Source organism: Propithecus coquereli, unplaced genomic scaffold, assembly GCF_000956105.1.
Source record: "Propithecus coquereli isolate 6110/MARCELLA unplaced genomic scaffold, Pcoq_1.0 Scaffold66, whole genome shotgun sequence".
Taxonomy (NCBI): Eukaryota; Metazoa; Chordata; class Mammalia; order Primates; family Indriidae; genus Propithecus; species Propithecus coquereli.
Genome location: NW_012152618.1, coordinates 5,985,512 through 6,010,470, shown reverse-complemented (window position 1 = coordinate 6,010,470; position 24,959 = coordinate 5,985,512). Strand labels below are relative to the sequence as shown.

The 24,959-nt window shown below is 42.3% G+C and overlaps 1 protein-coding gene across 1 annotated transcript in view; it reads left to right on the top strand.

Annotated features, from left to right (window-relative positions):
• Nucleotides 1-4,096: 4,096 nt before the first annotated feature.
• NTPCR (nucleoside-triphosphatase, cancer-related) overlaps nt 4,097-24,959 on the top strand; it is a 26,141-nt gene continuing 5,278 nt past the window's right edge. The window contains exons 1-4 of the mRNA XM_012660168.1: nt 4,097-4,261; nt 8,955-9,117; nt 9,721-9,817; nt 21,847-22,056. Of these exons, the coding sequence (XP_012515622.1) occupies nt 4,228-4,261; nt 8,955-9,117; nt 9,721-9,817; nt 21,847-22,056 (504 nt within the window). The 5' untranslated portion in view covers nt 4,097-4,227. The remainder of the gene's footprint in view (nt 4,262-8,954; nt 9,118-9,720; nt 9,818-21,846; nt 22,057-24,959) is intronic.

Here is a 24,959-nt window from a genome sequence, read left to right as displayed (position 1 = left end):
CCAGGTTGGCCCATCTATGAGGACATATGTAAGAGTAACTATTACTCTGGAAAGCCCTACGGAGAAGAATGAGATTAAATCAGGCAGAGAGAGTCTGTATATTATCTATGTTCTCGTAGCCATCACAGAACTATTTTAGAATTCTGATCACAGCGTGATAAGGGAAAAGCAGCCAATGGACCATGTCTGCAGTCCTCGTGTGACCCTTCCTGCTTTGTGATATTGCCCCCGATCTATTTTCAGAACAGGAGTTAAAAAGCTGCATCAGGCTGGGCGCGGTGGCTCACGCCTGTAATCCTAGCTCTCTGGGAGGCCGAGGTGGGCGGATTGTTTGAGCTCAGGAGTTCAAGACCAGCCTGAGCAAGAAGCAAGACTCTGTCTCTACTAAAAATAGAAAGAAATTAATTGGACAACTAAAACTATATAGAAAAAATTAGCCGGGCATGGTGGTGCATGCCTGTAGTCCAGCTACTTGGGAGGCTGACGCAGAAGGATTGCTTGAGCCCAGGAGCTTGAGGTTGCTGTGAGCTAGGCTGATGCCACGGCACTCTAGCCCGGGCAAAAGAGTGAGACTCTGTCTCAAAAAAAAAAAAGCTGCATCAGTGAACAGAAGCACAGTGTAGAGGTGAGAGAAAAGACTCTGGTCCCCCCCCCCCCCGACACAGCCAATGACAGACCACCTATATGACAGTGGTCCCATAAGATGATAATACTATATTTTTACTGTACCTTTTCTATGTTTAGATGCACAAATACTTAACCTTCTGTTACAACTGCCTGCAGTATTCAGTACAGTAACATGTTGTACAGGTTTGTAGCCTAAGAGCAATACGCTAGACCATATAGCCCGGGTGTATAGTAGGCTGTACCATCTGGGTTTACATAAGTACACTCTGATATTTGCGCAACGACAAAACCACTTAAAGATGCATTTCTCAGAAAGTATCGCATTGTTATGCAACTCATGACTATACATGTATATGCATGTGCATGGACATACAGATGGATGGATGGACGGCAGCCTTGGGCAAGTCCTTTAACCTCTCTGTGCCTTGGTTTCTGCATATATAAAGTGAAGTTTTTGTGATGATTAAAGGAATTAATAGAATTTACAATGTCTTAGAGCAGAGCCTGGCACATAGTAAACACTACGTAAATGTTAGCTATTATCATTTGTCAAATGCATGAAAGCATTAAAGGTACAGACTGTGTTAAATAGGCCTTCTATTACCACCAATGACAGGACAACCAGCTCACAGTGAACTACCAGCCCTTGACAGGTAGGAAGGAAATGGCTTGTTTACCCTCATAAAACCTTTGCTTTATCTCCCAAATGCTCCTCTGTCCTTTAACTAGGAGGTGATCATCCATCCAGGTTTGCCCAGGATTGAGGGGGCTCCTAAGATGTGGAACTTACAGTTTTAAAACTAGAAGGGTCCTGGGCAAAGGGTAGATATAGAAACGCAAGTGTTTTTCATACTTTCGATGATTTTATACTTGTAGAGAGGGTAGGGGTGTGCTCACAAACTGTTTTAATAAAGAACTGCACTGTATCCTGTCAAAACAGAGGCTGCACCCAGGTGCTACAGGAAGAAAGGACTGGAATCACTTCTTCCTAGGTAATTCTACCTTGTGTCTTAGCTGAGGCCAGTATAACAGAGTACCATAGACTGGGTGGCTTGAACAACACAGCATTTATTTCTTACAATGCTGGAGACTGAAAGATCAAGATCAGGGTGCCTACACGGAGGTTGGGTGTTGGTGAAGGCCCTCTTCCTAGTCTACAGGTGCCAGTCTTCTCCTTGTACTCTCACACGGCAGAGAGAAAGTAAAAGAAAGCTCTTTCCTGTCTTTTCGTAAGGGCACCAATCCCATTCATGAGGGCCCCACTCTCATTACCTAATTATCTCCCTAAGGCCCCACCTCCTAATACCATCACCTTGGGGGTTAGGATTTCAACAGTATGAATTTGGGGGGGACACAAAGATTCAGTCCACAGGACGGTGATTAGATAAGCAAAAGTTAGATTCAGCATGGTACAGTACTTAATATCCTGTTCATTTTAAAATTTGTTCCTATTTATGCCATCCTCTCTTTTGTTGTTAATCTCTAATAAAGTACTCAACCTATGTTGTTATTGATGTACAACACATACAGGAAACTGTACAAATTAAAAGTATTCAATCATAAAGTGAAGATACCCATGTAAACACCACCCAAATAATTAGTTTTTAATGGATTAAAAACATCCAATTACAGAAGAATTTTATTTCTGTTGTCTGAGACATCAATTCTCTACATCTGGATTCTATGTATCCTTGAGCTACTTAAACTAAGGCCAGAATTCCAGGGATAGCATCAAAAGAAAACAACCCAATTTCTAGTGACCCTTGTAAATCTAAACTTTTTAGAGATGGACAGTGCTACACAACTAACATTTAAAATTAATATTTTTGATACGAGAGATACCTATGATTACATACAGGTTTTCTGTCTTTCCTATTTTGGAAGCTCCTTCTATGGGTTTGTTTTGCTACATCAGTTGTTTATAGTTAACAATTTGCAGCGAGGTGTAAAATAACAGAGGTGAAAAGGCCTCATGTTAGCAGTTGGGATAAAAAATACTAAGGTACTGTTATAATATTATAGCATTATAAATGCAGAAATGACGGTGACAGCTATATTATACAAATCTGACTTTTCTTTTTTTAGATTTCTTTTTTTTTTAAGCAGCAAGAAACTGAAGCCATCTGACTGGCAAATATTGCAGGCTAATGGGAAACTAGCAGGTCCATGTGTGGGCACAAACCAGTTAAGCGGGGCACTTACTGAATTGCTTTCTTGGCCAGGATGAAGAACAATTGCTCCTAAGTCAAACTGTATAGATGTTTGACTGAAAGAGTTTACAGGTAAATCTGGCCCAAGGTCATTGCCACTTCATTTCCTTGGCTGGAACACTTGAAATGGTTAAGTGAGGTGTGAGAGGAGTTCCTCCAGCTGAGTCTTGCATTGGTTTTTACTTCAGGGTAAAGGTAAAAAAAGGACACTGGCTTCCTATGCATGGCTGAAGATGGGCAGTCTGCCTACACCAGTGGTTCTCAACCCTAGAGGATTTTACAAACTTTCTGGAGTTTAGAAATAAAAATAATAATAATAAAAAATACGCATGCTCAGGACTGCCCTAGACCAATTTACTCCTGTTAAACAAGGCTTCTGGGAGATCATTGTTTTGGACCAGTCTTCTGCATTGGGCCCCTGCAGACCAGACCAAACCAGGATGGAGTCACTTGTGCTAAGTAAGTGCCAGGTAATCGAACTGAACTTTAAAATGGAAAGTCTGGCTTTCCTAAAAAAACAGAGATTCCAGTCAATCTCACTTAGTGTAATAATGAAGTCCTCTCCCGTCCTATAAGGAAATAACTTTGAAATGACCACTCTGCTTTTTGTTCTGTTTCTACTTTCTTCAGCCCTTTTCTGCACATAAAGCCAACCTCCTCTGCTCACCTCACTGGCACATTTATTCTATTTTATATTTTATTGTATATAATGAGGTATTTACCCGATTCTAGATCGTAAATAAAAGCCACTTGGATCTTTAAATTTGTTGTAATTTTGTCTTTTGACAGATCTGTGTCTCTGGAGGTGGAGCCCAGGCATCAGTACAAGTTTAAAAATTTCGAAGTGATTCTACTCTGCAGCCATGGCTGGAACATTGGGCAAATACTTGGAATCATTAGCAAGGTCCCTATTTGAGGATGCTTCCCGGACCCTTCTACAGAAAGGCTGTCCCTGCAGCCTGGGAAAATGCAGCTCCCAGGTCCGGGTCCCACAGGCAGAAGCTGGATAGTGGCGCTCACGTAGAGCAGCAACGGTTTAGTAATTTACACTCTCATGTACTTATCTTTGCAAACACTCACAAAAGCCCGGAACTGAGGTCAAGAGTACAGGGACTCCCTGGCTCCGGGGACTGGACCACCACCCTCCCGGGCTTTTATGGACAGGAGCTGCACAAGCGCACAGGCCGAGGGCGGAGTGCGCACGCGCGGACCAGGCTGGGACGGGGGCGGGGGCGGCGGAGGTGCCTGTGCGGGATGAGGGCGGTGCTTCCGGTCGGGACACCACCGGGGGGCGGGGCGTGAATCGCGACCCTGGCCTGGGTCTGACCTGGACCCCGACCCCGACACCCGACTGCGACCCTGACGGCAACTTCTACTCCAGTCCACCCGCATGGCCCGGCACGTGTTCCTGACGGGGCCCCCAGGTAACCCTGCCGGGGTCTCCATTTCCGGGAGGCCGAGCGGGGGTGAGGGACGCGCGGACTGGGGGCGCCCCTTGATCTCGAAGAGGGGCGGCCGGCCCCGGGGCTCTGTCCTTTAAAGTTCCCAACTTAACAGGCCTGGTAGTCTGACGGCTATGAACTCTTCACAGAAAACGTGATTTTAAAAGACATAGATAGGATGGATAGAATTAGGATGAAGTGGTGATAGGGCGCTATTCGGGTTCTTTATTAAGGCACGAAACGGCAAGATCCCGCGGTAGCGGTCCGTAGTTTGCAGTTGTGGTCTGTGCAAACGCTATCTGAGATCTGCAACAACCGTGATGTGACGCGAAGATGCTTGGTTTCTGTTGATGGTAGATAGTCACAGGTGCTCCCGTCACTGTGGCTTGTGGCCTACATCCATAATAAAAAGAAATGGGAAACCTCAGTTGAAGGATAACGGAACCGAAGATATAACCTTATCCCCCTACCCTCCCCACTCATCCACGTTCACTCACCCCTGAATTCCCGCCATGGATGAAGCCACAGGTGGAGAGAAGCCTTGTTCTTCCCTCTCAGACGCCCACTTTTGTAGCCATCACCGCTCCCTCCCAATGCTCCCTCCCTGTGGGCTGTGGAGTTCTCATCTGTGAAATGGGATAATGTGAGGTCAAGTGAGAGACTGCAGGAGGAGATGGTTTTAAATCAAGCCGCTACCCATGTATCAAGTGCTACTAAAAGAAGAGTAGAAAGGTAGTGGCAGCATCAGGCTAAGGAAGAAAGATGAGCTAAGATTGGAGAAAGTGATTTCTTTACCCGTTTTGCAGGGCAGGTCTAATTTTGAAGTTGGTTGCGGGTTCAGATATCAAAGATTGTAACCCTAGGCCTAGAATTCTCTTTCACTTTATTTTGATGATTATATTTAGCCTTAGGTAGCAAAGGCTACACTTAATATTGCAAACTTTAGAATTTATTTTACTAGGTGATGGGGGGCAGGGAGGATGCAGGGGGTTAGGAGGATCAGGATGGTTTAAGAAATGTCTGATATCCAAAGGCACTCCCAAATATTGGAAAGAACTGTCTTCTGAAAATTGGTTTGTCAACGCTTTATTTGAAACTTGGAATGCAGTTTGATACTCAGCAGGCTGGTCCCAAGACATCTGTGTGTTTCATAACAGAGGTGTCCTGTTGTCGTGACCGTACTGGCACTGGCTCTTTCTGCTTCCTTCTTTATGAAAGTTTTATGTACACATAGTTGAAAGACTCAAATGCTCTCTTAAACCTGTCCTCAAACCCACCCTCTTTCTCTTCCTGATGTAGCTGTAGTGTAACTTTCTTTAGCTCCGTGGCCATTATTTATAGTATTATGACTGTATAAAAGCTAATCACAACAGAGCCAGGTAGTAGTCTATAATTTCTTTTTGCTTTATACACACTTTTCCCGGGTTTGGAGTTACTGTCTGGTGTTGTCATTTGCCTGGTTTCTTTCTATCACCAACTCTGTACCAAACTCTGCCTCTGTCTAAATCTTTTCAACATGTTCAGACCATCAAGTAATGCAGCCTCTCAGAGAGTTCACTTTTTATTGCATCTACTCTCAGTGCCCCAGTACTTAGCATTTTTCCCGACTTCCAACTGTCCGCACCTATGACTCATCTTGGAAGGCTTTCTCTGGTCACTAGACCACACTTGGCCTGCACACAGGGAAGACTGGAAGTACGAAAGAATTCCTGTCCCCCAGGATTAGGCTTCAACCCATGATTGTTGGAAGTTAGTGGAGAAACTCCCCGTTTCTCACCCCTCAGACAGGATAATGTGAGCCACGTGCCCTAAATTATCTTCTAGGATTCCCCAGTGGGATGAAGCTCCAGCTGCCCATGATGGTAACTGGCTTGTTAATGCACCTGTGGTCATGTCCTTCCCTTTCCTGACTTTCTTCCCTGCCACCGCATAATTTTGTCACTTCCCAAGTTAAACTACCTACACTTCCATCTTTATCTGAGGGTCTGCTTAGGGGAGAGCCAGAACCAAAGCAACTGTGGAGCTTTCTGATTGGCTGTTGTCTGTGCAGGGTGTGCAGCTATCATCTGGGGGTCTCCTGCAGCACAGGTCACTTCTTAGCCAGTGTGGACAGCACTGGGGTAACAGCTTAACTAATGAAGATGAAAAAATTAACTGAAAAAAGATTTCTAGAGCTGGAGAAGCCAGAGGGACTTGACCCAAATGCTTCCTGTTTATCGCTATACTATGTTCTACATAACGTACGAGTCCCTACAGTACACCCTTTGTGAACAGAAATTATTACAGTTGCTCCATTTTATTTTTTTCAAAATACAAATAGCATTTGTTTTTTCTTAGAATAAGAGTAATACCCGTTCAAGAACAAAAAAAGAAATCAAGAAAGCTTTAAGGAAGAAAGTGACAATCACACGAAATTCCAACCTACAGAAATCAATGCTGTAAATCTTTGCTCTGTATTCTTCTTGACATTTTCTTCTGTAGACACATACATACTTCACCTTTTTAAAAAAATAATGGAATAATACTACATATTTCTTCTGTTACTTAATCTGCTTTTTTCCCCCCACATTTATTTTCATATATTGTGATCTATTTCCCATGCTAATAAATATAAGTAAATCATATTCTTTTTAAATGGTTGCATGGTATTCTTGTGTATTTATGTGCTGTTATATACATGGTGCCATAAATTAACATTCCCTTACTGATGAACATTTAGGTTGTTTTCAATGTTTTGTTATTATAAAGAATTCCGCAGTGAACATCTTAATTTACACATCTTTGTACTGTTATCTGATTATTTACTGAGGATGAATGCCTAGTCATAGAATTGCTAGGTGTTGTGGTAGGCACATTGAAATTGCCCTTCCACAAAGGAGTACCAGCTTAGCCCTTCAACAGTGCCACTTGCTTGCATTAAACAGATCCTTCAGGTGACTTTGCTAAAGCAGTCATTACTGAGGGACAGAACTGGTTTAGAACTTTGTCATTTTATGTTCTGCACAGTTCTCTTACCAGCCACGTGTTCTCTGTGGTTTGCTGTAGCTGGAATGCTCTTGGGTTGCTGTTCCTGTTCCAGAAGGCCAGATGCCATTATTTTAGTGTGAGGTTTGAAGGAGAGATGCATTAAATATGAATAATCATATTTTATTTCGAGGAAGCTTAAAAGGCATCTTGGAGAGCCCTGCTGACTCTGTGTGGGTAGCCATAGAAATAACATGGTTTGCAGCTCTGTAGTATCTCGAATTAGCTCAATTGCAGACCTGCTAGAAGTTTTCCCTCTCTTTCCATTTTTGGGTAATCATGATGCCACTTAATTATTGGGAACAAGGCTCATATAAAAAAACTTTATGGTGACAGATAAAGGCCCCTATTGAAATGTATGGTCATTATTAAGTGTGTAGCCTTGGGTAAGTTACCTAATCACTGTGTGCCTCAGTTTCTTCATCTGCACAATAGGGATAAAGATGGTAACTGCCTCAGAGAGTAGGTGTGAGGACTTAACCAAGACAGTGCTTATAAAGCATGCTGGAACAGTGTCTGGCCCCATAATGCCAGTGATTAGTTTTATTATGTTAGTTAGCACCCGGCAGTGCTTGTAAATACATAAGAGTTCATCAGAGTGGTCAACACATGAGGCTGGCAGGAAAAAAAGGGTCACAGGTGAGGAGGATAGAGGGCAGAGGTGCATAGATTGAAATTTGGGAAGGGGTTGGGGGGTAACCCGAAGGAATGCTTAGGGACCCTAGAGGAGGTGATGTTCAAAGAGGTTGAGAACCTCATAGGATTACTCTTGTGAAAAAGTTTAAAAGTGACCATTTCTAGGGGCATTCTTGGTGTTTAAGAGATGCATTTTCAAGAGATGTAGCAGTGTAAGTCCAGGGAGGAGTAAAGCGATTTTCCTACTGTTGAGTGTAGATCCGTAATCTCTTGAAAGTTGAAGTCCTAAAGTGCCAAGCCTCTTACCCAAGCATGACCAGTTTTGCTTCTTAGGTGGAAAAGTGAAGACAGTAAACCTAGGAGAAAACAGAAGCTTGTCCCATAGGATGCAAGTTGCACTTGAGAATGTCATCCCAAAACCGCCCATTTGGTTCTGGGATGGTATATGTGAGAGAACTAATGATGTTTCAGACTTTTTAAAAAAAACTGAAGATATCATTCATATTTTTATTATGCTTGTTTCTACTTGAGATTAAAAATTTTTAACTCCTTGGCTGGGCACGGTGGCTCATACTTGTAATCCCAGCACTCTGGGAGGCCGAGGAGGGAGGATCACTTGAGCTCAGGAGTTCTCGAGACCAGCCTGAGCAAGAGTGAGACCCCGTCTCTACTAAAAAAGGTAGAAAAATTAGCCAGGCACAGTGATCCATGCCTGTAGTTCCAGCTACTTGGGAGACTGAAGCAGGAGGGTCTTTTGAGCCCAGGGGTTTGAGGTTGTAGTGAGCTATGATGATACCACTGCAGTCTAGCTGGGGTGACAGAGCAAGACTCTGTCTCAAAGAAAAAAAAATTAACACCTGTAGCAATCAAAATTAAAGTGAAATTAATATTCATAACATCCATTTGCAGCCCATTTCTCTCCTCACCATAATTGCGCTCTCAGAATCCGCAAGTGCCGCGCATGCTCTAACAAAGGAGCACTTCCTAATTGGCTTTTTTTCTTCTTTTATTTTAGGAGTCGGAAAAACAACGTTGATCCAGAAAGCCAGTGAGGTTTTAAAGTCCTCTGGTGTGCCCGTTGATGGATTTTATACAGAAGAGGTCAGACAGGGAGGGAGAAGAATAGGATTTGATGTCGTCACGTTGTCCGGCACTCGGGGGCCTTTATCTAGAGTTGGGTACGGATATTTCATTTCTATAGTGTTTTATCATCTAAGCTGTCCTGCCATCTGTGTTTTGGGAGCTTTTCTATTTCAATTCAACAAGAGCTAAATTCACCAAAAGCAAACACCCCGTTGGGTCCTTGGATGCACCCTGCTCTCTCTTCGGGCTGAGTGCCTCTCCCTGGGCACAGGCGTGAGCCAGACGATCGCGTCCGTCCTGAAGAATCACAGGCCTTTAGAGATTGCTCAGGGAACGAAAACAGAGAATGAGACCATCCTGTGAAAAACAAGCATAAAAAAATCATATTTCACTTAAAACTTATTCTACTGAGTCATAAACTCTTTTTCCTTTGTGATTCTTAACCCTGTCTCCAGTGCCACTTTTCAGAGATAGCTGATGCACTTGCTGCCTGGAGGCCCAGGGACGGCCCTGCCATCACAACTGCAAGGTGCAGACACTGCAGAGAAAACTGAGTCAGCTCAGCTCCGCACACCACTTTTTGTGTAGGTGATTTTTAAGGGTGATGTAGCATATGCAGAATGCCAGAGGCTCAGTGTACAGCTGAAAACCAAGGGTCAATACAGGGATCTTTCAACAAAGAATGTCTTTTCATTTAGATTAGACCCTCCACCTGGAAAACGCGAATGCCGAGTTGGGCAGTATGTGGTTGATGTGAGTTCGTTTGAGCAATTGGTGCTTCTCGTCTTGAAGAATGTGAGTACGTGGTTTCTGCTTTATGAGCCCATCTGCTCTTGGTGCATTGTGGGAATTGCTGGCCATGGGAACAGAATGGCTTTTGCTCTTAAAGGGAAGCCAGTTTTGCATTTTATAGTTTAAAAGTCTTCAAGTGATTGAGTCGTAAGAATATGTAACAAAATTTGCTGTCACTCTGAGCTGTAAGGAAATTCCTATAAATTCAGCACACATAAATATTTTATATTGTGAAGGCTCTGATGCCCAACTCCCAGCATTCCCAAAGATAGGTCTTTTCTGTGTCTTCCCACATTTGTATCTTACTTGGTTTCACAGAACAACAAACATTTAGCAAGAGAAAATGTCATTATGTGAACATAATGGTCAGTAGTTACTGAATGCCTCCCAGATTCTCTGAGCACCTAACATATTATATCACTGTATTACCTTTTTTAACAAACATTTAAACATGGTGTTTTTGGGTGGGGGGTAGGGAAAGCATTCAGTCTCCAAATCTTAGGGAGAAAGCATTAGGGAGAGTCTGGGGAGAATATTCTAGATGGCAGAACAGAAACACTTAGACCTCAGAGCCCTCAGGCAGGAGAAGGTGCAGAAGGTAAGGTTGGTGAGGTGGGTGGGCCCTGAGATGGAGGGCTCTGTGGATCATGTTAAGGAATGTGGGTTTCATTTAATCTATTACAGACTTACTACTTTGATTTACTTTGTGAAAATTGAATGGTACAGACTTGGCTCAAGGACCAGTTAAAAACCTTCCAGGGGTTTCTATGGTGCCAGGAATAGAGTCTGAGGTCCTTCCAGTGGCCTGGAAGGCCCTATGCTATCTGGCCCTGCTGCCCTCTGACCTCGTCTTGCCATTCCCCAGCCATGCTGGTTCAATCACATTGCCCACACATGTCAGGGTCATGCCAGCCTGAGGCCCTTGGCACTTGCCATTTTCTTTGGTGGGCACACTGTCTTTCCAGATCTTTGCTTCTCTGGTCCTCGACATTCAGAGCTCAGCCAAAGTGTGTGGTGGTAGTTGCCCAGAGGCTGGTGAAGATTTTAGCTATAGCCTGCTGAGAACAGCCTCTACCTTCAGCGGGCTGGCAGTATCTTCTGGTCTGTTTCGGCAGGAGGCTGCTGCTTCTCAGAGCCCACCGAGTTCTCCTTTGCTTCTTCTCTCCTGTCTCCGCCTCCCACATCCTTCTTTCCTAATTCCTTCCTCCTGGAACTTTCCTTCTGTCCCTGTGCTGGGGACTGTTGTGGCTGCTATGTGGGAACAGAGAACATGGTACTTTTCTCCTTCTCCCATCAAATACAACCTCTCTACTTAAATGTTCAAAAGACAAGCAGAGTACTTCAGATGAAATTCCAAGTGAAGATCCTGACTTTGGGCACCGGATCAATATAAAGAATTGATTTTACTTACCCCACTCAGACAGAACAGGCTGAATCCTGGGAGAAGAGTGTGCACACAGGTGCCTAATGTCTAGCTGCAAGATTATATAAGGGATCGTGTGCTGACTAGATCAAGAGCTTCAATCTCTTTTTTAATTAAAAAATAAAGAAATGCATCCTTCTCTCAATTTTTGTCTTCTGATTACCAAATGCAGACATTCACATTGCAGGTGGGACTTTCACTAGTCAGGGTCATGGATTTCTTTTCTGGAGCACAATTTTTTCTCCTGTGACACTTATTTTATTGGGACGAAAAAAGGAGAAGGAATTAGTATTTTGCCTTTATAATTAAAAAACGAAATAACTAGGCAACAAAAATAGGAAAGTATAAGCGATGGTTTTTCATATTGGCAGTCAAAATGACCAAGTAAACTGGAAGCTTTAAAAATCACGTGTAGGCAGGTAAAAGAAACCCTTTATTCAGGGTTTATATAATGTGTTGGTTCGTAATGCCCTGCACCTGTGGACACACAAACTCTGACACTAAGTCAAGAAATAGTTATTGTGTGTAAGAAATTTCACTATGGGCGAAAGTTTGAGTTGTTTTTTTTAAAATACACAAAAAAAACATTAAGAAAAGTACTTCTCTGATTGGGCCAGCAGGGCGGTGCCTGTTTGCACGCAGGGCAGTGAGAACGTGGCTGGGAGCTGGCATGCAGCTTGAGGCAGGGGCAGGGCTGAGAAGATGCCCAGGCCAGACCTGGGCCCCCCTTGCAGAGCTGCTCTGGGTGTATTTCCTTAGGCGAGAGTGGAGACCGAGCCAGACTATCATGGGCACCATGAGAAATAAACATAGAGTGCGATTGGTGAGCATTCTGAACTCAGGGAGGTTTTCAGAAAGCCCTCAGTGGGGTTGACTATTACTCATTTTTTTCATTCTATAGGTGACGTCTGTCTTTATTTAAAAAGTCAACATTTATTGTTTTCCTGAGTATTAAAGTTCTATATACTCATGGTAGAAAATTTGTAAAAAAATGCAAAATAAAAATCAAATATGAATAACTCTTAATCTCATCACCAAGTCAGCCATTGTTAGCATATTTTGTTTCTGATCCTTTTCTGTGCCTAGTTTATTTATTCAGCCATTCAAAATCAGAGAAATGCTCTATATTGTTTTACAGGCTTGATTTATTTTTCCCTTAATACGGTGGCGGGACATGGGGATGGTCTCACAACATGATAATAGTCAAAGCTGGGGCCGGGCGCGGTGGCTCACGCCTGTAATCCTAGCACTCTGGGAGGCCGAAGCGGGAGGATTGTTTGAGCTCAGGAGTTCGAGACCAGCCTGAGCAAGAGCGAGACCTCATCTCTACTAAAAATAGAAAGAAATTAATCAGACAACTAAAACTATATAGAAAAAATTAGCCGGGCATGGTGGCACATGCTTGTAGTCCCAGCTATCCGGGAAGCTGAGGCAGAAGGATTGCTTGATCCCAGGAGTTTGAGGTTGCTGTGAGCTAGGATGATGCCATGGCACTCTAGTCCCGGCAAAAGAGTGAGACTCTGTCTCAAAAAAAAAAGAGAAAAAAAAAAAATAGTCAAAGCTGGGGTTTTTAATGGTTGCACCATATTTCATGGTGCGTGTTTTCTTCTCTGATTTAACTCTTCCTCCTTCAGGGTTGGGCATTTACGTTATGTCTCAGCACTGTGAGTGACCTTTAAACAAAATACCTTTTGTACGTGAGTCTGTTTCTCTAGCTGTGATTGTTTTCCTGGGAAGGGTCTCCAAGTGGAAGTACTGGGCGGAGGGGTGTGAGCTTTCGGGGTCTTACTGGGGCCTCTATGACAGTTGTGTCACTCTGTGCCCACTGCCAGTGCGTGAGCATGTTTGTTTTGCTGCACTTTTGGCAGCACTGAGCACTGTACTAATTTTCTATACAGAAACACACTGCTTTGCTTTGATTCGCATTTTTTAGTTACTAATGAAGTTGTTTTTCAGTTGTTTATTTGATGTTTTCTTTAAATTGTTCATTCATTGTTCTTTCCTTTCTTTTTTTTGACTTAGAGACCTTTTACAAGACAGATAACCTTTCTATATTTATTGATTCTATTTTTCTCGTTTTTTCACTTTACTTTGGTGATTTCTTTTCTTTAACATAAAGTCTGTTCCTATTCCAAATTAATATAAAATTTTAAGTGTATTTTCTTCTGTGATTTTCAAAAAACATTTATATTTTTAATCCTTTTGGATTTATTTTGAATGCATTATACAGTGAAACTCTCAATTGATTTTCTTCAGATACTTAGCCAGTTTAGTAAAACCATCTGTTAAATAACCCATTTCTAATTAAATTAATATGCATCATTAATTATATTAAAATACCTATACTTGTGAATGTGTTTTTAGGGTTATCTGTTCTCTTTAGGTATTATCTATTCTCTTCCATTGAGCTGTTGGATTCTTCAGTACCATACTATTTTAATTACCATGGTAATTATTTTTATTATTCTTCAAAAATTGCCTTATTCATTCTTGTTCATTCCTTCTTCCAAACCGTAGTGATACTGGTGGTAATGGTGGTAGTGGTGGGGGGCAGTAGTAGGAGTATTAACTGTGATTGAATGCCAACTGTGTGCCAGGCACATACTCATTTGATCCTCAGAACACCATCTCTGTATTCCTGTCGTACAGATGGGAAAACTGAGGCAAGGAGTAGAAAGTAACTTACCCAGGGACACATAACTTGCAAGTGGTAGAGCTGGCATGAACTGTAGAAAAAGATTTTATTATCCATTAAAAAAAGTCTTATATGCAATGATTGAAACTATATAAAACTATAGTTATTTGAATATAAAGACTCTCTCATTTCAGAAAATCTTCATTCTCCACAGCTAAAAACATAGTTTCTCTCTCTCCTTTCTTTCTTTCTTTCTCATTTCTTGGTAAGGTTATTCATAGGGCTCTCCTATTTTCTGATGCTACTGTAATTAGGATTGTTTTTTCAGTTTTCTAATGATCAAGGCTGATAGGATAATGTTGGCCTTTTTCATAATGGTCTTTTTGACAGCTACACTGAAAGCTTTATTAAAATTTGATGCAGGGAAAGATTTAACATTTTATTGGTTTTCAGTGTATCTCCCACTCACAAAAAGATAACAATGGATTATAATATGTTAAAGAACAAAGGACATCTACTCGAAGCCTTGTTTTCCAGGCTGAAGGATGTCATTTTTCACAAAGATCCATGGAAAGAATAGTAAGCTAGAATTAGAATACCCAGTGAAAACCAACATAGTTTGAACCTCATATTTCCCTGTTTTGATCAAAATAAGGCTTTAAAGTATACTTGTTTTTGAGAACAGGATCTGCTTTTGATTCTGAAAGAGACTGCTTCAGAAAATCTTCAAAACTTCATTTGAAGGTGAGAGGACTCCTATCTAGGGAAAATTATTATTATTTTCCTTAACTACTAAAAAAATTATTATTTTTTTAAACACTTAGTATTTCAAGCCACTGGGCTTTAGGAAGAATTTAGAAAAATCAAGTTATAGTCAGAATTCATTCCTGAAATGTTGGCAAGAGCCCTCGGCATTGCTTTAGCATTTCCTTCCTTGTGGTTGGCCGAGGTGGCATTTGTTTCTTTCTTGCTCCTCACTTTCCGTTTCTCTGCCTCATGATCACACCTGTGTATTGTAGGATCCGCCAGGGAAATGAAAAGCTATCTGGTGCAAACATAGAAATCAGTTTTAAATTTGTCAAAAAAGACATTCTTGCAGTGAATCAAAATAGGAGTATGATCTGAATCACTATGAGGCTGACCCTGCAGTTCATTTTGTAGGATTCGTCTTGGGAAACCTTACTAGTAATCTCCCCAGTTTCCACGGGGCAGGGCTGAGGCTTCACTGTTCCACAGCGCTGGCCTTGGGGAGGTTCTGTGGAGTTAGATGTGGAGCGGGCAGTTGCCTGCCTGGGTTAGGACACCTCCGCATCGTGCATCTTGCAGCCCACTCTTGAAGCAACACAGAAAGGTTGCATGCACCGAGCAGGAGTGCGGTTGAGTTTGAGTAAACTGTTGCCGTTTTCCACTTTAATTGCCGTTTTCCACTTTACTCACTTGCTTTGTCCCGTTTCCAACCCTTCCTTCCCTCTCGCCTCCCATACACATATGTCTAAAGCCCCACACTCCATTAGAAGGAAGTTCACACGAGGGGAGTTGGTTTTTTCTTGACTCTGATACTGAGAAAGTGTACATGTGTGCATTTTTCTCTCTTTGTACTGATTCTAATTTTTTTAAACTTCATTTGGATGTAATTTTACTACTAGAGAAAGTTACAAGAATAGGAATAGTGTAAGAACACCTGTGTACTCATTATCCAGAGTCACCTATTTTTATCATTTTAACTCTTTCCCTTATTGTTTGCTTACTCTCCTTCTGTGTACGCGCTTATGTTTGTATAAATACATAAATTGTGGTGGGATGTGACCATTTGAGAATATCTTGCAGTCATCATTTACTCCTAAATCTTCAGTACGTTTTTCCTAAAAATAAGGATATGCTCTTTCATTATCGATATTGGTATCAACCTCAGTGCATTTGACATTGGGAAAATACTTTAATCATCTGCTGGTGTGCCAGTCTCATCAGTTGACTCAACAATGTGCTTTTTAATATTTCTTTTCCTCCAGCTCAGGATGCAGTCTAGGGTCAAGTATTACTTTTAGTTGTCACATCTCCATAACCTTTAGCCTGGAACATTTCCACAGTTGTTCTTTGTCTTTCAGGACATTGACATTTTTGAAGAATACAGTTCTATTTTAGTAGAAACTTCCTCTTTTGGAGATTTTCTGATGTTTCCTCCTGACCAGATTCAGCTGGAATACTACATTAATGATGACATATTTCTCATGAATATCTTATCTGAAGCCATATGATGTTTGGTGATAGTAATTTTGATTACCTGATCAAGGAATTGTTCAATTTCTCCTCTGTATAGTTACTGTTTTTTTTTTTTTAAACTAACGAGCAGTGAGTAGGGAGATATTTTTAAGACCATGCTCATCCTCCTCGTCAAATTTCCCCTAGCCAATTCTAATTTTATCTGAACTTTATTAAATTATCTTAAGATAAAAATAATTTTCTCTTGAAGCTTTAACTGGCCAGCAAATTTAACTACTCTCTTTTGAAATACTTTCTCTAACAAGGTGAGCAATAATTAACAAACATAAAATTACTATACATTGAAAAGCTGAACTAAAAAAGCCATAATGGTTGATTTTTTTTTCCTGCTCTAAGCTATACTTCTCTCTGTTTGTGTCCTGTTACCTCTGTTAGCTAGAACAGTCATCACCATTTTACTGTAGCAAAACACAATCACTTTTCTCCTCCAGGCAGTTTCTAAAAAAATGATACCAGGCATCAAAGATATCAAACATTTATCTAAAGTTTAAACATTGATTAGAATTTTTACGAAGCAAGTGGAAAATTATTTTTAAAAATTTAGTTTTTGTAAACACCGTCAAGTGATAAGGAGGTAGCAGGAATTGGGATACATTAGGATGCCACGTGCCCAGGGGTGTGCCCCTGCTGGGGGGGTCGAGGTCCCTTTACCTCCAGTCATCTCTGCCTGCGACAGTGGGCCGTTCTCTGTACCTGCTTGATGAGAGGATGCTGGTGATAGTAATTTTTCTCAGACCCAAAATATGTAGTTCTTTTTGAGTAATTTAGAGCAATATGACTACTCCAAATAAATTGAGGTTTTTGTGTTTATGCCTCTGTAGATTCCTAGAAACTAGAGTTCTGTTCCTTCTCATTGGAGAATAAAAGCAGTGTCTTCATGGATGGATGAATTTCTTAGATACAGTTCTTTCCTTATTTCAGAATGAAAGTGTGCAGGTATATGGCACACAGGGTATGGAAGGGGACTTTGGAGTCAGGTGATCTTGGATTTGACTCTAGCTCTGTCGCTGTGCTCTCATTGCCTTTTGGGAAGTCACTTAACCTCTGATTTTGTTTTCTCATCTGTGAAGTGGAGATGCTCATACCTGCTGTGTGAGGTTGCTGGGAGAACTGAACGCGATAATATTTACAAAGTGCTGTAGCCCTTGGCTCCTACAGGGTGCTAAGCACAGCAGTAGTTGAGGAGTTGAGTGAGGTGATGGGTGGCAGGACCTTGGGAGCAGCCTGCCATCGCAGCCGGATTTGTGTTTGCCAGGGAGCCTGGGGCCAGAGTGGGGCTGTAATCTGTCATGGAGTCCAGGAGCCCAAATGCCTGGGCTGGTCCCCAGGCGCCGGGGTCACGAGGGGTCCTGTGTTCTCCATCTGCTGGGCTGACGGGCAGCCAGTAGCTGCTGTTTCAGTCCCAGGATAGTTCTTGTAGCTGGGAAAACACCACGAGTGCCCGTTGGGTGCTCTTTGATCACGTGCGGGTGAGCCCCCAGAAGCCACTTAGGACATCCAGGAAGAGTCTCAGAGCTAGTCTGTCTGAGCCCTGGGGTAGGGATCTCTGGTGTGACTGGGGCAGCAGCTTCTGCCCAGAGTGTGCCCAAGTGGGCAAGGGAGGTGCTGCAAGGTGCATCTCATTCTAGACATCTTATCCTGCGTGTCCCCTGCTAATACACAGTCCACATGCCACCAGACAGCGGAGGGATTCTGAAACCTGAAGGCTTAGAACAAACACATAAAGTCTGACTAGAAGCTTGCATTGTTAGCTGGTAACTTCAGGGGGTGAGGAATTGTGGGCGGGCTTAGAGGTGGCTGCTGCTACCACCATGTACCTTTCTACATCCCCACAACTGGCTGTTTGGGGGAAGGGCTGCAGTTCTGCTGCCTAACTTCTGCCGGTACCTCTCATGACTTGAAATACTTGCCATCCTGGACAGGCAGGCTCAGAAACCAGTCTGTGTGTATCTGATATTTAAATAAACAAACACAAAAAAAGTAACGCCACCAGAAATATTTATTATGCAAATAATTCAGAATAAGGCAAAGACCACTTTAATTAGCTTGCTCTTGGTTCAAGATTTTGGTTTAATGAAATTGATTATTTTGTATTTACATTTTCTTTGTATTTTTAAAAGTACATCTAAAGATAAACAAAGGACCAAAAGAAAGCAAATCACACTATTTTTAGGTCCCTGGTACAACTGATACAAAGATATTTGCTCTGAGACAATCTAATCTTTCTGGAAAGCAAACTAGATGAGTGTAACCAATGCTATAAAATTATTCATAGCTTCTCTTAACACTAGCTGGTCCATTTTAGGACTCTGTCTCAAGAAATATCTTCTCTCCCAGAACACGGGAACTAAAAGTGTGCTTTGTATGGAGAAGTTTTTCTCACTCTTTGTGAATGAAAATTTATAATCAGCTGAAATGTAAGCCTGAGAGGGGCGTGGCCAGGAAGGCTGGTGAGTGACAAGGACTGCAGTGTAGCCCTGGGAAGCCTGGCGCCTGTGCTGCCCTCTGGGGAGAGGGTGTGAGGGGAGTAAAGGGCACTGCCCAGATGGCATGTGCACCCCAGATGGCGTGTGCACCCCGGATGGCATGTGCACCCCGGATGGCGTGTGCACCGTGATTATAACCAAGAGAGTTCTGCACGTGCTCCGTACCCCAGTAGCTTCAGGGTTACTCCAGGAGATCGTTCATCATCTCCCACACCTGGAAACGTAGGTTTCTGACCAACTTCACACCTAGGCCCCTAGTGCCGGAAGGCTGTGTCTTTATCCACTCAGAATTTAGACCAATGTAAACAGGGTCAGTGTTTCTTCACTGACTTATTTTTTTGTTTTCCTCTAAAGTTGCTTGGATTTATATAGAAATAAAACAGTTCTGAAAATAGTACTGGGTTTTTTTTTGGGCTCTCAAATACGTGTTCACGTGCTGTTTAGAAAAACAAGTGGCACGTTGACAGGCTTCCGAGTGGCTCTGCATCTGACATTGTCTCGGCTGAATGTGAATAACCTGGATTTTTTAATTAAAAATTGCAGACTTATTTTTGAGATTCCTGAAGTTCCTCAATTATAAAAGTCCCTAATTCTGGATAGAAGGAGGATTTTATATAAGCTAGGGTTTTAAAATGAGCATTTTTAATTGGTAGAAAATAATGTGTGCATGTGTGTCCAGATATCTTTGTGCTGAAAATTAAATAAAACAGATGAGCTCTCATTGGCAAATGTTCTAATCTAGAGAATTGCAGGAAGGTTGGTTGCGCCATGTGTTTAATACCGACATGTGCATCTGACTGCCCACATGTACACTCAGATACGTGTGCATGTGCATGTATGTATACATACTCTTTCATATCGCTTCTCCTTGTCTGATTTGGCACCTTTCAAAACTAATGCCAAAATAGAACTTTATTTGGCTTTCAGATCGTAGCCTCCAGAAAGATGACATTTACAATTATTCATTTTTTCTGGAGGCAGCAAAATATCCCTGGTAAGAGTCAGGTCAGTTGGAGTGGCTTACTCCCATGAAGACAGAAACCTTCTCGTGGGATTATCTGTTTTTGTGGTCACAGACTGATGGCTGATAGCTGTGTTATTTCTCCCAGCTTTGACATTCATTTTTGAAGAAAAATCCTAGAATAAATAGTGACGTGATTTACCCCACAGGTTTCTTTCTTTCCACCCTAGCCCCACCAGTGGAGGGCTGCGTTGGCCCCCCTAGCTTTCCACTTCTTGGCCCCGGAGCATCAGCTAGTTCCATGGGAAAGGCAAAGATGACGACACGTGTCCTTGCTCTAAGAGGGGAGACCAGGTGTATGTACAGATAAGCACTATAGAAAGGTAAAAATGAAGTGCATCAGCAACACAGCAGTTTGGCGATTGTTCAGACCTCTCTTGGGCAATTGCAGTGGACTCCTTCTTGGTCTGTTAATAAAATAAATGGAAAAATATTTCATACGTGTATAATATTAAGTAGGGAAATAGAGTACCACTTACATAAAAGTCTGAAAAACACTAATCCTTCCCTCCAGTCACACCTGGGGTTTAGACCCCACTATCTCATTTTGTCCGTTCCAAAAGATGTCTGACACATGGTCCTGACTGCACGCAGCTATCAGTCTCTCTAGCACAACTTGGATTCATCCCTGTTTTAGACCCTTTCAGCTGTGGGACAAAATCCTCACTCCTCTGTGTACCGTTCAGGCCTTTGGGATCTGGCACTGCAGCCCATCTGTCACTGGCTGCCACCAGTTGCAATGTGTCCCTACCACCAGCCACACTGTACCATACGTTGCTTTTGCATTTGGAACTTGAGCAAAATCTAGCTTAAGTCAGGTGTGCCTTCTGGGACTGTATTACTTTCATTATTTAAGGAGTCTAAGAACTGTAGTGAAGAATGCTTTGTAAATCAGCTTTACATACAGTTTTCAAAATGTTCATCTATACAAACACATAAAAATGTATTTGTTATTCAGCATTCATTGAAGTGTTTATTGTATGTTCTGTTATGTCCCTTGTATGGAAGGACCAAGCAAAGTCTTACTAGCCTTCTCTAGGAAGGATTTCTAGAGAGGACACATGTATTAGTTCAATATTGCTGTGTAAGCAATTACTTCCAAATTTTAGCAGCTTAAAACAACAAATGCTTATTATTTTATGTATTTTCTGAGGATCAGGAATCCAGGTACAACTTAGCTGGGTGATTCTGGCTCTGAGGCTCTCAGGAGGCTGCAGACTGTCAGCTGGAGCTGTGGTCCTCTGAGGCTTGACTGGGCAGGCCTTGCTTCTGAGCTCACTCACACTCAGTTCCTCTTGGCTGCTGGCGTGAGGTCAGTGACTCACCGCAGGGACCATGTTGGCTGTCTGAGTGTCCTCACAACATGGCAGCTCTCTTCCCCAGAATGAGAGATTCGAGAAAGGGAACCCAAGACAGAATGTCATATTGTTACTTCTGCCATATCCTAGTGGGCACACAGATCAACCCTGGTACTGCATGGGAGGGGACTACACCAGGATAAGTCTTGGAGGCCAGCTGCCACGCCTGTTCCCAGTGGGATTTTCAAGGAAATAATGGCTATGAATTAGAATAAAGTCATTACAGAGGGAATCTGAGATTTAAAGAGCACAATTGTACTGAACTTCTCTTTTCTTTTAACCAAGACTCCTTTCCTTTTAATTTTCACTTCTTTATACCAACTCCTATAGACCACATCATGAAATACACAAGCATCTGCCTGTACCAGATATCTCCTCCTTGGTAGACAGGAAATCCCATAGGACTTAAAATTTTTTAAAAAAAGAGGCCAGTGTTATTAATAAGGGCTTCCAGGCTTGCTGTCTCATTTCTTTTAAACCTGAGGTGTTTGGATGTATTTATATACACTTATTTTCTGAGTGTATATAAATATAAAGCTTGGTAATATTGGAATCATTCTGGAGGAATAAAAATTGCGAGAAAAACTTGGTGAGTCAGGGAATTGAGTTTTCTGGGTGCTGCAATCTCCAAGGGAGCCCTTCTAGATTAGTTCTCCAATTACTTGCTCCGCTTGGACCGTGAGAACTGTCTCCTGACTTCCAAAGTGTAGCTGATTCAGCCTGGTGTGACTGGTATGACTGTTGGTTTGTGAATGATTGGGGGTGGGGTCCATGGGCCCTCTGATTAATGTGACTTTGGTGTCCCATCCAGTGTCTTTGTCATCCTCAGGCAGGTTCCAGCGGTAGTCCCGGGCAGAGAGTGTGTGTCATCGATGAGATTGGGAAAATGGAGCTCTTCAGTCAGCCTTTCATCCAGGCTGTTCGTCAGACACTGTCCACCCCTGGGACTGTAATTCTTGGCACAATCCCAGTCCCTAAAGGAAAACCACTGGCCCTTGTGGAAGAAATAAGAAACAGAAGTGACGTGAAGGTGTTTAATGTGAGTACAGCCAGCCCTCCACACCTGTGGAAATGGAGCAGACGATATGAAACAGCAGACAGCTCCAAAATATATCTTTGGCTTTGGATTACCATTTTTCCCCTCCCATGCTGGAATACAGGTGAATCTAATTTTATAGAAATTCATAGAACTTAAGCTATACCTCTACTTGATGAAAAGACAAACTCACTTATAGGGGAGCCACCAGCAACCTCAGCTGTTCTGGCTGCTTTCTGCTTCCCTGTCTCCCGCCAGACGCCGGGGCCTCTCTGGCTTCAGAACTGCTTGATCTAAGGTGCTTGTTCTAAGCATATCTCTTCAGGTTGGGCTGTAGAAGCAAATACGTACAGTTTTGTTTTAAAGATTTCCTTTTTAAACTGACCCACTTCTGCTTGTGGGGAAAGGCGGCTGGGGCCCCAGTTGGAAGTCTGGCTTCCAGAGCCTGCAGAGCAGCACTGGCTGGTCGCGCTTCCCACAGGGGTGGAAATGTGCTGTCTGTATTGTTCAGTACAGTGGCCATAGCCACGTGTGGCTATTTATGTTTAATCAAATAAAATTGAAAATTTAGTTTCTTAGTCATACTAGCTACATTTCAGGCGCTCAGTAGCCACGTGTGGCTGCTGTGTTAGATGGCATAGCTGTAGAGTCTGCTACTCAATGTGAAGTTTGCAGACCGGCAGCACGGGCAGCTGACGTGTAAGGAATCCAACTCTCTGGGGGATGGGCCCCATGACCTCTGTTTAAGCAAGCTCTTGGGGGGTTCTTAGGCCCTATGCAGTTTGAGAAACACTGCTATAAACCACATGCAAGAGATGAGGGTTTGGAGCATGTTAATCAGTGGCAGTGTCTGAGACACTTACAAGGACTCTTGTGGCATTTGCTGGCACTTTGCCTAAATCCTTGTCTTCCTCTCACCACTGTCTCTTTGTTTCCTTCTCAGTCGTGTATTGTCTTTCCCACTCCATCTTACTTTGTCTCTCAGTGATAGCCATGCTTTTGGCTGAGCTCTGTTCCTACCCCTCACTCCTACCCCTCAGTTTAAAAGATCCCTGGCCTTGTAAGTGACAAGTAAACAAGTCAAGCAGGCAGGGCCACTCTTGTCAGAGAGAGTAGAGAGCGAGTACCCATGAGCATCTTACATCACTGATCATTTTAGTCACTGACTAAAATGTCACCATGGCCCACTGGCCCTAATAGGAAATCCACATGTTGCCACCAAAGTATCCTGGGTTGTGGCAACAAACAACCATTAGGGTTAGGCCAGCCAGACTTGGAAAAATTTGTGCATTCTTTTGTTTATTTATTCATTCAGTCTTCTGTAAATACTGATTGAACATCTGTGTGCTAGGCATCATTCTAAGTCTTGGGGATATTATGGTAAATAAAACTGACCAGATTCTTGCCCTCATGGAGCTTGCATTCTAGTGGAAGAGCTGGATACCAAAAATGTCAGCGGACAAATTAAACAATTTCAGATATTGATAAAGGCAAAGAAAAGAAACCAGGGCAATGTGGTAGTTAGGGGCAGGAATAGAGGGAGGGATTAAGGAAGGGTCTCTCCAAAGAAGTGACATTTCAGCTGAGACCTAAGAGCCCTGAAAGGTCAATCTTCAGTGACATCCTTGAAAAGTCCGTGGAGCTCTCATTTTTAGAGTTTTGTGTTGCCCTCTCTGACTCTTGCTTTACATGGCTTCCACATTAGAATTTTTGGTTGTAATTATAGAGGTTCTGTGGAAATTGAGGCAATGAATGGTGAAAGATCATGAAGGAAAATGAGTTTTCAGATCAGGTAGCTTCCAGGCTGGAAGACTGGGTAGTTGTTGGTGTTAAACTCCAGGGGTTGGCTATCTCTGCACGCTAATCTAATCTAACAGTCTTAAACAGGGATTGAGAGGAGTTAACTGTTATGTCCGGAAATAAACATATCTTAAGTTAATACCACATTTCCTCCTCTAAGACTGGAAATTATTCTCCAGGCAAGAGCAATCATTGCTCCTAATGATCTGTAAATAAAGTGATTAGCTTTGAGTTAATTATGTAAGAGATAGAGGCTGACATATGCTGTTATTTTTGTGCTGCTTTGGGATTTGTGTGGTCCTTTGTTCCTGTTTTATAAACGAAGAACTTCATTTTCTTCATCTGCAAACTTAAGGGTTGGATTAGATGTAGTCTTGGAGTAAGGAGAGATGTCCAAAGGAAGCGGTTCTTGGGTAGGTTTTTGAAGGAGGAAATGGGGAAAAAAAGGAAGAGTATTCCAGGTAAGGATATAAGTTATGTAAAGGGCTGGGGAACAGCTTTCTCTTGCTACCAGGTGAGGATGCATAGTGCAAAGATGGGACTGAGCTCATGATACGGGGGAAGGAAGTGTACCACACAATGTTTTGTTTTCACAGTGTTTGGTGTACAGAGTATTACTTTAAAAAAAAAAAAACACCTGAGAACACTTCCAATTCTAGACAAGATGGAATAGACATACTTCTCCCTATTTTTCCTACTAATTGCAGCCCCTAAACCTTGGATGTTACATATAAAACAAGCATAAAAAGACCTGAAAGGTGATGAGAAAGAGGCAGACTAGCTAGGAACCTCAGGACCCAAGGAATAACACCACAGACACAGTTGAAAATCACTTGTTGTGCCGGGAACCAGGAATATCTAAATTTGAATAAGAAAAGACAGTCAGCATATCTCAACAGCAAGATGATGCAGATGTTGGACTTACAGGGCAAGTATTTTAAAACAGCTATCATTAAAATTCTTCAGTGATCAGTGATAAACACGCTCGAAATAAATGAACAATAGAAAGTCTCAGCAAAGAAATGGAAAGTTTCAGCAAAAATACAGAAGACTCAAATGAAAACTTTAGGATTATAAAATATAATAGCCAAATCAAAAAGGTACTA